Source organism: Grus americana, chromosome 1, assembly GCF_028858705.1.
Source record: "Grus americana isolate bGruAme1 chromosome 1, bGruAme1.mat, whole genome shotgun sequence".
NCBI lineage: Eukaryota > Metazoa > Chordata > Aves > Gruiformes > Gruidae > Grus > Grus americana.
Window position 1 is genome coordinate 198500219 of NC_072852.1, and position 16138 is coordinate 198516356.

General features: G+C 41.2%; 1 protein-coding gene across 2 annotated transcripts in view; it reads left to right on the plus strand.

Moving 5' to 3' along the window:
- The window catches only part of SACS (sacsin molecular chaperone), a 66266-nt gene that overhangs the window by 7294 nt on the left and 42834 nt on the right, over positions 1-16138 (plus strand). For both annotated transcript variants that reach the window (XM_054820112.1, XM_054820093.1), the window contains exon 2: positions 11204-11748. In XM_054820112.1, coding sequence (XP_054676087.1) covers positions 11726-11748 — 23 coding nt within the window. In that variant the 5' untranslated portion in view covers positions 11204-11725. The remainder of the gene's footprint in view (positions 1-11203; positions 11749-16138) is intronic.

A 16138-nucleotide genomic window follows, 5' to 3' on the forward strand; every position in this document is an offset into this window, starting at 1 on the left:
GTGTCGGTACTGGGGTGCTGTGACTGTCATTGATAGGGGACTGGGAACTGCCGTGAAGGGAGTTTTTGGAGACACCAGGCTTCAAGTAAGCCATTTTTTACTCAAGTACTGTAATAACTAAATACCAAGTATTAATCCCACATGCCAGTCAAGCCCTAGGTATAAGACTATAAATCCGATGCTGCCCGGTTGGCCCTGATGGCCACAATCTTTGATGGCTTAGTCTCTGAGGCTGAGATGGCCAGACTTGAGAGCTCTTCAAAGAGGGAAGCCAGAATTAAAGAGGGCTGCTTCTGTTTTCCCCAAGTGCCACTGGGTCTTGCTGGAGTTTATATACACTTTTCCAAAGGTCAGGACCAGTCGGGTCCCAAGTAATACCTATTCTCCTCACAGCTCTGGTCTGTTCGTTCAGGTAGCTTATGTATTTGCAGGCTGGTTGTGATTACGTGATTCCTTCTAATAGTTGCAGATTGAGTACCTTTATTCTAGTTTTGATACTGTTATGCAACTATACCAAACAAATAGCTATTACAAAATATTTTGCTTCCTGCCCTAAATTAGGCAGTCCTGTGATATGTCTGGGTACAAGGCAAAATGGACGTGTTTTACTTTTCAGCCTTAAATTGGGCATCTTGTGGTATGCCTGGGTGCAAGCAAACAGAACAAAATCATCAACATCGACATTGAAATTCCCTGCTGGCTGACTGAACAACAGAGCGAGCTCCTGTTTTAGGAAACTACACCAAAACAATTTTTGACTTAATGTATCTGTTTACTTTTGGTTTAGACCCATACAGTTAGCAAATCTGAGATGGATGAGTGAGCTTTCTTTAAAATAAAGCTTTGCTGACACTATGTTGACAACACTAAAGTATTCCTAAAACATAAACGCAAGAACATTTCATTTTATCCAGTTCTGTTGGAGAAATTAGGAGTGAATGCCGTGACCTGGTAACATGCCCTGTCAGCATAGATGTCCCATGTGATTCCCAGGGCTTGGCTGTGCACAGAGGAGAGCTGTGGGGTTGGAAGGGATCTCCTGGAAGAGAGCAGTGCTCTGATGTCATAGGCTGTGAGAGCCTTTTTTGGAAGAAAGCTGACACTTTTCTCTGCTTGCATCTCCTCTTGGAGGGCTGCCTGAGAATCTCATTATTTTATTATTCATTTTTCCCCACTGTAGGCTAAATTTATTCCAGAGTAATTTAAACCTACATATTTTTGTACCCACGGGATCTAATAGGTTAAAAAGACCTTCTTCCTTTCCATCTTATCCATCTAATAGATTTACAAAGAATAGTCTCACCTTTTCTTTGCTATCTTCTCTTTCATTCTCCTTGGCTAAAGGTGCCAGTTTCTCTTAGTCTCTGCCTAGAGGACAGGCTGTTGATTCCCTTGGCTGTCTCTGTGGTCTCAAGTCATGTCTGTGGGGAACTCTCATTAGCTTCTTATTATCATCTGCCATAGACCTGATTCTGTACCTACCATTATTGTAATTATTTCCATCTTTTCCTCCTTAACCAATAGTTTTCAATGTGTTCAGTGTTTCTAAACTTCAAGAGATGAGATTTATGCCATTTCCTTTATCTGGAAAATATTTTTTTCAATAGAAGATATTAGGTTGATTTTGCATATTTTGTTGTAGTTTAACTCATTTTGCATTTGCTTTCCTGTCTTTAGTCTTTCCTTTCTTAAGCCTTGCACACTGTTGATGTTGGACAAAGGATCTGTAGTTGCCCAGATGACTTTTTCCCATTCATATAATACTAACATCAGTTTGATTTATTAAAAACATTTCCTACTAAAACTGCAATTTTGTGTTCCAGAGTTCTTGGACAGAGATAATCTGGTTTCTTCCAACCAGAGTGAGTTAACTTGAACTCCTACCTCAGTTACAGTGATTTCAGTTTCTACGTGTTTTTTTCTACTAGCCTTGTCATCTTGGTCCCCATATTAAATGCCAAGAATAAATGGGAATGCTTCTTACCTCTGTGACATTACCCATGTTACAGGTTGTACATGAGGAGGCTATATCTCAAATTGTGCCCAGAAATCATTTGGAAGCTGTTGCAGAGTGGGAGACGCATCGTTCGATGAAGCGGTACACTGCGCACAATCTGCAGTCCAAAACTGCTGTGAAGGTCCCTGGCAGAGTGAATCACAGCTCAGTTTTGTCAGATGCAGTTATGTCAGCAATGCACACTTGTCTCACCTGGCTGGCTGCATATCTGATACCTCCCGAAGCAGAGAATGACTTGGCAGGCTGATGATGTTATCAAGATGATGTTATCATAAGCTTTCCAGTAATTCAATGTGAAAAAAGGTTCTTTACAGTAGTAATTGAGGACAGGGTAAGTCTTAGGAGAAGGCTTGGCTTCTTGAATGCCCCTTTGAGAGCTGCTAATATCTTCTCCTCCATGAAAGTATTGGGAATATTCTGTAATTGCAGACTTGAAATTTCCTCATCAGGCAGATTGCAGTTGTAGGACTGGGAACTTCAATCTGCTTCAAACCTTAAAGAAGGAGATATTGCAAAACACATTCATGCCATAAATAAATACATCGCATTTATGTATATCTGATACAGGTTAGTCTTTTGTGGCTATTGATCTTGCCTGAATCCAAATATCTGTAAACAAAAGAGGGAACCTCCGTATAATAATAAATACTTATTTAATCAGAGAAAAAAAATGAATTCAGTACTTGCAACAGCTTTGCTTCTCAGGACTTTCAGATTACTGCGATAAGCAGTTCTTTCCAATCTCCACTGCAATCACAACAATAATAATGAAAATGACCCTGAACTGTCCTGAGAAGACAGAAAGCCCAACTAAGAACACAACTGCTCCTAAGAGCAGGCTAACATCCTTCCCTCCTGGCCATCTGTGCTGCGAGGTGAGGGGAGAGGAAGATGCTAGGCCAGAGAAGGTAGTGAGGCCAGCTATGACATTGACAGCTGAGGTTACACAGTGTTCAGGGAATGGTAATGCCTAAACCAAACATCAATTCATTTGACTGATTGAAGACAATTTTGTTTAAAAATCTGAACCCATCTGCTCTTAATTTAAATGTTGAAGTAAGATCAGCAGGAAAATTTGAATATAGCTAAACCCTTCACTTAAAGGTAAAATAAAAATTATTTTAAAAACATTGTGTAAAAGGGTAACTTTCCATATACATGCATTACTTACAATAATTACTTGAAGTTTGATTTACTTAATAGGTAAGAAATTTTCCTGAGTGTATTTTTTTCTGCTTTACACATTTGAACAGAGACAAAGACTTAATTATTTGTGATCATCTAAAACAAATAACAGCACAAGCTGTGTTCTGATTCAGTATACTTAAGCCTGAACTGCTCGTTAGTAGTTTACAAGGTAGGAGGCAAAACAGATAAAGCTAGATTAGGTATTCAGAATTTAGAACATAACTGACTTTATGGTAAATAAATACTCTTCCTAACTGCTTTAAAAGAAGTTAATTTACTGTTTCATCTTAAGTGCGTTTCTGCAAAGTGCACTTCAGGTGCACTCTTAGACTTCATGTATCTGTTATAACAGTCTTCTGTGTACAGCACTGTAAAGTGCCTTTATGTAACCATGAAGGATAGTTGGTTTTCCTTGTATTTCGGCCACTAGTAACATTGCAAAACAATAATGCGAGTTTTCCAGGTTACTCTTGAAGGAAAGTGCTTGAGGGAGATATTTTTGTAGCTAAAGGATTCATTTTAGCAATCCAAACAAAATCTAATTAAAACAAAAACAAAGAGAGGGAAATCTCTGAAAGTACTCCCTTCCCGCCCTGGGGAATTGTATTTTCAGAACACTTGACCAACTACTTTTCCTTCCAGCCCTGTATCACTTACACAAACCGACTTTAACAAAAATGGCCGCTGGCATGTTTATTCTGAAATTTTAGAATTTTATGTACAAGGGCTCATAACCAGACGTCCTTCATCTGGTTTCTCATAGGGACTCATGAGACTGACATCCCACTGTTAGATAAACTCCTGTATTGGGAAGTCTGCACAGAACAGTGTTGCTACGGTGGATGGTCCAGACTAGCTCAGATACTAGAAATTATATAGCTGCATTTAGCCCAGTGTTCAGGTTGGATTTAATGTACCCTGTTTTAGAGCAAGCTCTGCTTGCTCTAAATATGGTCATAACCCATATTCGGGCTACTTTTTTCTCTGCTTAATAGCCCCATTGTTCATAGGTTTGTGACTGCAGAGCTCTTTAGGTTTCTGTATTACGGTTCATAGACAGCCTGAGTTTCCTGTTTCATTGCAAAATCCATTAAATGATTCAGAACTATCTCTAAGCACAAATGGTTCTCCTTCTGCTTGTCCTTTTGTGTGGCAGCCACTGCTTTCAGTTTCAGAGGAGGGGTCTTAAAAGCTCCATGTGTCTGGAGAACAGCAGTGAGGTTTTAAACATGTGGCGCTCTCCCTCAGTTTTGGGGTTTTTCTTAAGCCTTTTCCCAGCTGCCACATATTGTTGAGAAATCACTTTGAGATGTTTTCATTGAGTATCTCAGTTTAGTTCATCAGAATCTGATGAAAGGATTCTTTATGCATAACTCATCTGCACAGTCCCAGATGGTTACTATAAGATCATCGAATACCACAGGCTCAAGCTGGTGCCATAGCCAGCGGTTTGGCCTCGTAGACCATGGGACTCGCTTTGAGAAATCTGGTCTACTGGGGGTTGATGGGTCCATCTGTCAGAGAAGGGGAAGAGCATCTTTGGTCACAGGCTTGCCAAGCTGGTGAGAAGGGCTTTAAAGTAAAGTTTCCAGGGGCGGGGAACCTCAATCCATCCCACTCCTACCAGTTTGATGCCAGTGCCAGCACTAGATGCCCAGAGCCAGGAGAAGGATCACAGGTCAGCAGGAGAGCACCTGAAGTGCAGCACAAAGGAATTCCAGCCACTCCAGCCAGTCAGTCAGCTTCATCGGGGGCCTGACTGAAATTCCTCTATGCAAACGCACATAGCATGGGGAATAAACAAGAGGAGTTAGAGATGTGTGCACGCCTGCAGGGCTGTGATCTTGCTGGCATCATGGAGATGTGGTGGGATGGCTCCTATGACGGGAGTGTTGGGATGGAAGGGTACAGGCTTTTCAGGAAGGACAGGCAGGGGAGGTGAGGAGGGGGTGTCGCCCTCTATGTCAGTAACCAGCATGGAGCTCCACGTAGGGACGGATGAGGAGCTGACTGAGAGCTTATGGGTCAGGATGAAAGGGAGGGCAGGGACAGAGGACACTGTAGTGGGGGTCTGCTACAGGCCACCTGACCAGGAAGACCAAGCAGATGATGCCCTTTATAGACAGATAGGAGCAGACTCATGTTCGCAAGCCCTGGTCCTCATGGGGGACTTCAATCACCCCAATATCTGTTCGAGGGACAACACAGCAGGACATAAGCAATCCAGGAGGTTCCTGGAATGCATTGATGATAACTATCTTCTCCAAGTGATAGAGGAGCCAATGAGGAGAGGTGCCATGCTGGACCTTGCTCTCGCCAACAAGGAGGGGCTGGTGAGGAATGTGAAGCTCAAGGGCAGCCTTGGCTACAGTGACTGTGAAATGGTGGAGTTCAAGATCCTCAGGGCAGTGAGGAGAACACACAGCAAGCTCATTACCCTGGACTTCAGCAGAGCAGACTTTGGCCTCTTCAGGGACCTGCTTGGTAGAGTACCATGGGACAAAGCCCTGGAGGGAAGAGGGGCCCAAGAAAGCTGGCTAGTATTCAAGGATCACCTCCTCCAAGCTCAGGAGCGATGCATCCCAACAAAGAGGAAGTCAGGAAAAAACACCAGGAGGCCTGCGTAGATGAACAAGGAACTCCAGCACAAACTCCAACACAAAAAGGAAGCCTACAGAAGGTGGAAGCAAGGGCAGGGAGCCTGGGAGGAATACAGAGAAATTGTCTGAGCAGCCAGGGATCAGGTTAGGAAAGCTAAAGGCCTGATAGAATTAAATCTGGACAGGGAGATCAAGGGCAACAAGAAAAGCTTCTATAGGTAGGTCAGTGATAAAAGGAAGACTAGGGAAAATGTGGGCCCTCTCTGGAAGGAGAGGCATGCCATGGGCAGGAACACCCTCCACTAGACCACGTCGCCCAAAGCCCCATCCAGCCTGGCCTTGAACACTTCCAAGGAGGGGACATCCACAGCTTCTCTGGGCAACCTGTTCCAGTGCCTCACTACCCTCACAGTGAAGAATTATGATATTGAAACTGTATGTGATAGAGCAGGAAATCTCACGTTGTGCATAACAGTATAAATGCAGAGCCACAGACTTGGTTGATGGCACTGATTTATATCTGCTGGTGGCCTGGACTACTCATATCAGTTAAATTTGCTGCATGAAAACTGTCTAGACAATAAATATATTATGGACATATCTACCTTACTTCCAGCATTTCTAGCTTCCAGGCACATTATTATATTACACTGTATCAGGTCCATCTCAAATTTCTGCAGAACAGCTATCTCTGATAAGCGACTCTGTACATTTGTGTGGTACCTGCAGTTGTGTGATAGCCTTGAATCTAATTTAACCTTTGATAGAAATGCATTTTAAACCCAGCTAGTATACTTCTGCATTGACAGGAGTAATTTGTATTTAAGAGGTGTCTGACTTCTCAAATTTTTGATACTTAGATGGTCTTTTTTTTTTTCAAGGTTCAGCTGCTTTCTGTGGAATGCCAGCTGTATACAGATAGATCTGTTTCAGCTTGTCTTTAGTGTTTCAGTCATACTAGGTTAGAGTTTAAATTTGCTGAACAGTTACATATGTTAGTATTCATACAGATTCACTTCTATACAAGTTTCTGTATCCTATTCTGCATGTACACATAGAGTACTTTGTCCACAGTGTGCAATAGTGAGAGTGCCAGAGTTCACATTAACATAATGTTAAAAGTTGATGGTGTAACAGCACAAAGCTCTGACAGACCATTCTGTGCAGCAGTTCTTGTTATAGAACAGAATATTTCAGTTGGGAGGGACCTGCAATGATCATCTGACCACTCCAGGGCTGACGGAAAGTTAAATCATGCTGTTAAGGGCATTGTCCAAATGCCCCTTAAACACTGACAGGCTTGAGGCATCGACCACCTCTCTAGGAAGCCTGTTCCAGTGTTTGACCACCCTCTCAGTAAAGAAATGCTTCCTAATGTCCAGTCTGAACCTCCCCTGGTGCAGCTTTGAACCATTCCCACGCGTCCTGTCACTGGGTACCAGGGAGAAGAGCTCAGCACCTCTTTTTGCAGTTCCCCTCCTCAGGAAGCTGTAGAAAGCCATGAGGTCCAAAGTCCTCTGCTGCTCCTCATAGGACATTACTTCCAGCCCTTTCTCCAGCTTTGTTGTCCTTCTTGAGTACCTCCATGTCCTTAAATTGTGGGCCCCAGAGCTGCACACAGTGCCTTATAGCTGTGGTGAATGTGGGACTCCTTTAGACCTACTGCTGCTACTGTGTGGAGTGGGATTTTAATTGTGAGAATTAAACCTCTCATATGTTCCTGCCTAATAAATCCAGGAGAAGGCAGAATTTAGTGAAACAGTGGAGCCATTCTGTATTTATAATGGTATACAGGAGATTACAAATTAGCCCTGAGATGACCCCATACTACTGGAGACCAGAGGTTAGACCTCAGGCATACTTGGTTTCCAGCTTGTTCTGCCTCTGTTGGCACTCATTTATCAACCTTCTGTTTTGCTGGGTATCCTTGCTTTTTCCCTTTTGAAGGGGTGTTTCTCTCACACTCACAGGTTTAATATAGAAGAATGCAAGTTTTTAATTTTACAAGTCACATCTTCCTGTATTTGCTGGTAAAACTATTATTGGTAAAATCACACTTATGTCATATTCATGAGATATGAGTTGTACATTTTCATTCAACTTGCACTTCTCTAAGAAGGCATTTTGGGGGGAGAGCGAAATGTCCTAAACAAAAACAAAAGTGCTTTTCCTCCATCCCCTTTACACATGGACTGTTTGTATCTGAGATACAGCAAGGAGCCGTGGTTAGCTTGAGGTGATTGTGCCACTGCGTATCCTTGAACCTTGAAGAGAAGTGCTGGGTACAGCCAAAGTAACCCATGAGCAGCAGCAGGACACGGTACCTTTGGCTGTGCACATCCCACTAGTGACCTAGCCATGCTGCAGCTCCGGTCAGGTCAGCTTGCTCTTGTGCTATGCTGCTCACTATAGCTCTTCTGCTGAGGGTATAGACCTCCTGTTGCTGTGGTCTTGTTTATTCCAGCAGAAGTCAGCATAAGCAATAATGGTTTTGTGATCAAATTGTGCTTTTGAGCTGTATAAAACTTAAATTGAGGATTTCCTACTGCTGTGCTTTGTTCACAAATTTTCTCCTCTAAATTTTGGATTGCGCTCAGTAATTCTGATGGTTGCATGCTTCCCGTGCTGCTGGATGGAGTATTAACAGCTTTGATTTAGTTGTTATTGTCGAGGAAAGAAACTTGTGTAATACTTGTAGTTTAGACTGATCCCAATATTAAAAGGATGGATGAGGAGTGAACAGATAGATAGTCATCTGACTATCACTAACGGTTTTCACACCAGAGATTTATGAAATAGTACTCATATATATGTATCTACCAATTTGCAGGCAAAATTACGTATTTGCGTAGCTATGCGCTAGCACCCATGCCTGTGGCTTCATCCCTACAGCTAATCACAGGCATCCACAAAACTGAAGATTGTTTTTACAGATTGACTACTAAACCTCCTCCACCAAAATCCAATTACAGACACACATAAAATCCTCCAGCAAAAGGTGCTTCCTTTTAAAAACCAATAAATCCCACAGCAGAGAATTGGCGTAGGCAATGGTTGTAACTGTTTTTCCTCCAGGAGAGATTTATGGTTATGTCTATACCCATAAATTCAGTGACAGAATGTGCTCAGGTGCTGCAGCTCAATACCATGTAAGCTGTAAGGTAACCTATACGACCACCTCGGGCACTGCAGCAGTGTAAGGTCAGGAAGTTAGTGTGCCACGGTCTGTCTGTATCTGGTATCTGACAGCCAAGTTGGCTCTTTTTCTTAACCATGGGAGACAACATAGAGATGACCGTGTCAAAATCTTTCTAGGATTGTAATGTGATCTGGTAGCAAACTGACAACACCATTGGGTCACATCCGTACTGGCAAGACCAAGCGTCTTTGAGGACTATCAGAATGATTTGCCAGTGTAGAGATGTCACTTCATGCTGTGGTGTAACTTGCTTTTCTGCTAAGCAAACTATTTATTGAATTAATAATTCTTAGGCTGTTTTCAGGTACTTTGGACCTATCCATTTTCTGGACAAAGTGTCATTGTCAAAAATCCTAGAAGATATTTTTATTTTCCTAGGGTGTGTCAGTACCAAGAGCAAGTAACATTTGAAACAATGGCCTTTTCAGTGTCCACAGAGAAATACAGCAATTACTGACTTACTGAGATAATGGATTTAGCTAGAACCTTGCCAGCATGCAAGTCATGTACAGTGCTATGTGCGAAATCATGCACAAAATTGCAATGAGTTAAAAAGCTTCCCCGCAGCAACATAGTAAAGGACGATATTTGAAAAGCCAAGCCTAGAAATAGGATGCAGGCTGAGAAAGTGTGTCACTCACTAATTATGGAGAGGCTATCTCTTAAAGTCATAATTAGCTTTCTATTATAAACCTATTTTGCCTTTTTCTTTCCCAAGACAATTGAAGCTGCTCAAATAACTTTAAATATTTTTCACCTCTGATTTTACTAATGACTTTTTAGAGGAAACAGTATAACCTGACCTGGTCTTCCAACTACGGCTGCACCATGGTGTGCCAGGACCCCCTCGAGCCTGGCTTTCCTCTGCGGCCAAAATGCCTCCCCTTGGTGCTCCCCTCCCAACTGCAACAGTTTTACTCTACAGAATCATTCATATCCAGGCAAATGGGGCTGGATTTGCATGGCTGTTTGCTTAAGTCTGTATTACTTAAGTATGACTTAAGTGTGGAACTTTTTTTTGGATTACATGGTATATATACATCTCAGCATGTGTAGAAAGAAAAAATTATATTGAAGCCATTTCATAACACATTATGCTAAGTTAAATTCTCCGTGATGCTTTTCGTGGTAAACATGCATTCAGAAATCATCTTCAGTCTATATACTTCAATATTTCATTTACTAATTGAGTAGATAAATTCCTAAATATTAAAAAAAAAATATTCAAGCCACAAATTCTACCCTCCTTTCTTTCATACCATTTGTATTTCAATATCATACTTAAATAGTTCACCTTTTGCAATTTAGCCACAGTTGTTTCCCTTTCTGGGCCAGGAAAGAATGCCTCTGCATTACTGTTTGAAGAGGGACATACGCAACTGCACATTATGAAAGGACTTGCCAGCGCTGTCAGAGGCTCAGAGAAGGATTTACATTCGCACAGATGCAGAACAATAATGGAATACCACTGTCGTCCTCCCAGCTCTCTCAAACATTATCTTCCTTGGGTAATAATGTATATTGAATGAAACGTTTCCTGCTGCTTGACAGCACATGCTTTGCCTCCCTTATACACTATTCTGGCACCACAAAAATTCTGTGTGTCAGCTTGAAGGAAATAGTTCCTAAAGGTATGTGCAGCATAGGGTAAATGTTGACCTATATATAGCTGGGAGTGGGGATTAGCTGGGAAGACTTTGAATCCTCCCTATGAAAAGTCATTGCAAGCTGGTTCATCTCTTCCCCTAGCTGCTAGCCATTTGAATAGAATGGCAAAATCCTTCTCCATAAATGTTCTGCCCAGCCTGTTATTTTCTTTGATGGCATAATTTTATGTTAAGGCTGTAATATATATCCTAGGGCCTTTTTTTTTTTTTTTTTTGAGCAGATACGGATGCAAAGGAAGACACTGAAAAATTGCCCGTTTATTCAGCATACTTACAGCTACATGTGTTAGTTATTGTACTGATTGTACGATATTGTACTGGGGGAGAAGGAGGAAACCTCAGTGCTCTTTTTCAGTTCTCCATGTGCTTACAAGTACTGTAACGCATAAGGCAGTTTATAATTAGTACCATGACTCACTTAATACTAGTAACTGCAACTATGTCCTCAGAGGAAATGACTTTTCCATACCCTTCGGTTTAATTCTGTTTTGTATTAATGGCCCACCCTTTTCTCTTGTGTCTCTTGTTCCAGAACTCCTGAGCTGATGTTAAGAAGTGGCTTCTAGCAGGTGTGAGGGAGAAGACAAGTCAGACTTTGGCCCTCACAAATACTCTTCAACTGTGCCTGCTTCCAGAAAAACGGAAGACAAAGCAGAAACAGCAGCTTCCAGAATTCCACTCCTTCTCCAGAAGACAAATACAAATCAATTGAACAAGAACATAGCCTGAATTCAGTTAAAGAAACTAAAGAAGACCTCCTTGCTTTGAGACCTGTCCTATTAAATCTGTTCCTGATTATAAGAGAATGAACTTCTGTGAACAATTAAGCAAGAGGCTTTAAAAGAAAACTGGAGAAGTAGCAGATGGTGAAGCACACAGACATCTTTGGGAGTTCAGGGAACACTGAGTTGAGCTTCACATGCTTGGGCTTTCTTGTGTCCCCTGAAGACATGATGAGCCACCAAGCAAAGAAGATTAAAAAATAATTTGCTAATTTATAAATCCAATATCTGCTTCATGTTCCTATTGGAAAGATATCAAAGAAAAAGGGACAATGGAGATCGAGGATAAGAAAAGGTAAAAAAAAAAATCTCTTAAAATAATTTTCTGTTAGGCTGACATGTTCTTGCTCAAACCCCCATGGTCAGTAAGTTAAAGACCAAGTCTGAAACTTGCCTAGTGTTTGTACAAAATTGCTACTTTTAAAGGTGAAATTAATCTCTTAAGTTACAAAATCATACATAGGTGTCAAGGTGTCAGATTCTCCTGCATTTACTTATGAATTGTCTCTGTGAAATTAATGAGAACTGCTTGAAAAAAATTAATCATTCCTGTGAGTACTAGATTCATAGTCTTAACTTTCAATTTATATGTACAGTCTATATTCACTATAGCTTTTTTTGAAAACAAGTGAAAGTTTTCTTCCTGCACTAGCCTAACTGTGAATCCAACATATTGCTTTACTGGGAAGAATGTATAATCTCGCTAACAGCTAAAAAGCAAAGCAAGTTTCTTGTGTGAACAGTGTCTAAACAAATCTTATGAGCGAAATGCCTATTTGGATGTTAAATTGCAATTAGAAGTGTTCTTACTTGCTATCGATGGGCCTGCATGAAGACGACAGCCTCCACCCTCAGCCTTGCAGTCTGCAGAATCCCCCCTGATGTGCACCCCTCTAACGTACAGCCTCTGCTTTTTCCTGCGTGTTAAGGTTGGCTTTGCTTCGTGTTAGAAAGTCATTGATAGCAACAGCTGACTATTGTTTCAGGGTCTGTTCCGCTGCTTTCCTGGGAAGTTTTGTGAGAATTCATGGAAGTCATGTATTTCTATTGCAAGGTGACTGTGGGATAGAAAATTTGGGGGTTTGAATCTCTTTTTCTTCTATGTCAGGTACCTAGGCCCTTCTAATGCAAATTGTGTACATCTGGAAGTCTCTGAGGTTTAGACATTGCACAAATTATCCGTGCGGCAGGCTCGTCTATAATCCAGTAAGACATGAAGGTGTCTTGTAAAGACCTAGTCTGATGGTCAGCTTGGTTGGCACCAAGGACTGAAATGGGACCAGAGATGAAACTAGAGACCTGCCAGGGACAAGAGCTGGAATGTATGGATTGTCCTAGATTGAGCTGCAGGGCCAATGGTCAAGCTGGAGACTGTGCCCTGAACAGAGGTGGGACTGAATAAATCAGGCCAGGGAGTTGTAGCCAGGGAGAGGCAAACAGGCTTGACTTGACACATACTTGACTTTTACATGGGAATGTCTCAATCTGTTCTGCTAAACGCAGATTTCTTGCACTGAACATTATTCGTGCTGCCAACAAGTTAGAATTCTATATTTCAATCGTGACATCCTTGGATACTATTAAATGATGGGCTTTGTTCCATCAGGATCACAAATGACAAATATCTGGTCATGTCAGTTATACAGTGATTTCTGCTCATTTAGTTCCATGCAGTTTGTCGTGGGGTTTTTTTTTTGGTTTGGGGTTTTGTTGTTTTTTTTTTTTAAATGTAAGTCTCAGTTAAATTAAGTTTTCATTAGACTATGTAATGGTATTTCAGAATCCCCACTGGAATTTTTTTATTCCAGTATCAGTCAATTATAAAAAATTACATGTCTCAAAGATTTTGGTACAGCATTTTACCTGAGACTCAACTTCAATACTGATATCATACCTAGATATTTTTAATGGTAGTCAAATGTCAATTTTCAAATCTGTGTGCAAAATTAGGGCTTTAGATGCCTAACCTGAAGTAAACATCTCAGTTTTAGCAGACCCTTGTGCTCTTGTGATGTCACACCAAAGTAGTTTGTTTCTCGAATTTTGGTCCAGCATGTCCTTAGTCCACTGCAAATAGATGTTTTCTGGGGCAGGGACAAGCTTTTATGCTATTTACTTTTTTTTCTGTAGTGTCTATAATAACAAGACTGTGCTCCCAGTTGAAGCTTCATGGAGTTTGTGCAATATATATAAGAACAGTAGCTAAAGTACAGACTTCCAGTCCAGGTTTTGACTTTGAAGTTTTAGAACTTTTCTCTTAATTATATATACTTGGTACTATTATGTTAATTAATGGTAATAGGGGTGCAATTCCCTTAACTTCCCATCCTCATTCCTCTTTTTATTAACATGCAGATGCAATACAAATATTAAAAAAAAGCTTTTCTAGCTAATTAAAAATAACTTCTTTTCTATAAAGGCTTCATTGATTACATTGCAGATGGGTTTTGCTGCAATGTTAGTTTGCATTCAACACATGCTGCCTTTAATCTGGTTACTATGCATCCACAAAATTCTTTAGGTACTGAAGTGCTTTAAACTGGTCCATGACCGGAGGGAGGGAGTGGACTGCAGCTCTTGCAGATGGGATACAGTCACCTACAGTTTTTGTTACCACAACTCACCAGCTGCTGATCCAGTCTTCACTGACTGTGAAACTCTTTACTGCTGCTTTTTTAATTTTTTTTTTCTGCAGTGTGGCTACTTCTGTTCAAGACAGGCACAAGTGGGCTAACCGAAGAGAAGTTAACACAGGCTTTGTTAACTTTGCGCTTAAGTCATACCCATATTTAAATAGAGACTTTGCATAGATTATAATAGCAGACATATTGTGTCTAATCAGCTCTTTCCATAAGTGTGTATGTGTAAATATGAATACAAATGCATAATAAATAAGCATACAGTCTGTTGTACATTTAAAAATCTGATCTATGCCCTCTACAGGTGTCCTGTTCCCCATCTCGCTTTCCTTAACCATAGAATCATAGAATCACAGAATGATTTGGGTTGGAAGGGACCTCACAGACCATCTAGTTCCAACCCCCCCTGCCATGGGCAGGGACACCCTCCACTAGACCACGTTGCCCAAAGCCCCATCCAGCCTGGCCTTGAACACTTCCAGGGATGGGGCATCCACAGCTTCTCTGGGCAACCTGTTCCAGTGCCTCACCACTCTAACAGTAAAGAATTTCTTTCTAACATCTAATATCTAAATCAAACCTCCTTCAGCCTAAACCCATTATTACCCCTTGTCCTGTCACTACACTCCCTGATAAACAGTCCCTCACCATCTTTCCTGTAGGCCCCTTCAGGTACTGGAAGGCTGCAATTAGATCTCCCCGGAGCCGCCTTTTCTCCAGGCTGAACAAGCCCAACTCTCTCAGCCTGTCCTCATAGGAGAGGTGCTCCAGCCCTCTGATCAGCTTCGTGGCCTCCTCTGGACTCACTAGAAAAAACCTTTGCAGAAAACTCCCTTGACTTCTACATTTCCTGCTTCTCTTGTGTCCAAATATACAGAGGTATGCCAAGGGGCATACCATATCTGTCCTGTCACACTGACAGAGATGTAAACAATAATGATGGCATTTTTCAAAAGCACCCTGCCCCCAACTAGTGAAAGTTTTACCATCCACTTCACTGGGAGCAGTTAGGATGTCTTTATGTGTTTGGAGCAGTATTTCCTTGCAGCTGTTACAGTTGTGTGACTGGACTTGTCACGTAACCCAGGAATCCCTTTCACTTCTTCTCTGTGTTTTCCCAGAAGACGATGCCCTGTGTCGTTTCTTCCTCTTTTCCTCCCTTCCTCTCACTAGGCCTTACATATGGCTCATGTTTCTTCCTCTGTGCCACCCATCCTTCTGTTGTCTGAAGGATAAATTGTGGCTTGTATTTCTGTATGAAAACCTGTTATGAAGGAGAGAGAACTGATACAGAGCTGGTAAAGAGCATTATCTAAAGAGATATTACTGGGTATCATCCACTATCTGATGTACAGATACTTGCAGAGGTGCTTGAAGTTGTGGCTTTTCATAATTTAAGAAAATTGCGTATCTTGTATTTCCTTCTGTTTTATGTTCTACTTTTCTCCAAGTACATACAGCTCTGTTCACTGATGCCAAGAAAATATTATGAAGCTTTGGAGCATGATTAGATGCTCTATTCAGAAGCATTAGGGCTGGAGAAATACTTCTTAAAATGATTAATGTATGTATAATGTGGGGCCACTGATCTCATTCTAGTTATTGAGTGGATTTTCCTCATTTATGTAGAAAGATAATAGCTTCATTAAGCACTCTGGAATGAAAATAAGAAAAATGTCGCCAGGCAGTATGGAAAAAAAAAATACCTTTGATAAGCTGATTACCCTGTGTCCTAAATGGAGGCAAAACCCCTGGATTCGTTATAGTATTTAGGAAGCTACATTAGGCACTGAAATCAATTTTCAATTTTAGGCTCTGCTTTTTTGATGTTTCAAGGTTACAGTGGGTGTTCTAAATCTGGCCATTTTATTGGCACCAAAGTCTGTAAGAAAACACCACCAGTAATTTAACATTTTGCTTATTAAAAAATGTATGCCAACAGAAGTTCTTGCACCACTGTAGTCCCTCCTAATGCAATTCTCTAAAGAGCAATTGAGGAGTTTATTTTTATCACTGTTGTGGTTTAATCTTTTGCACATTTTGAAA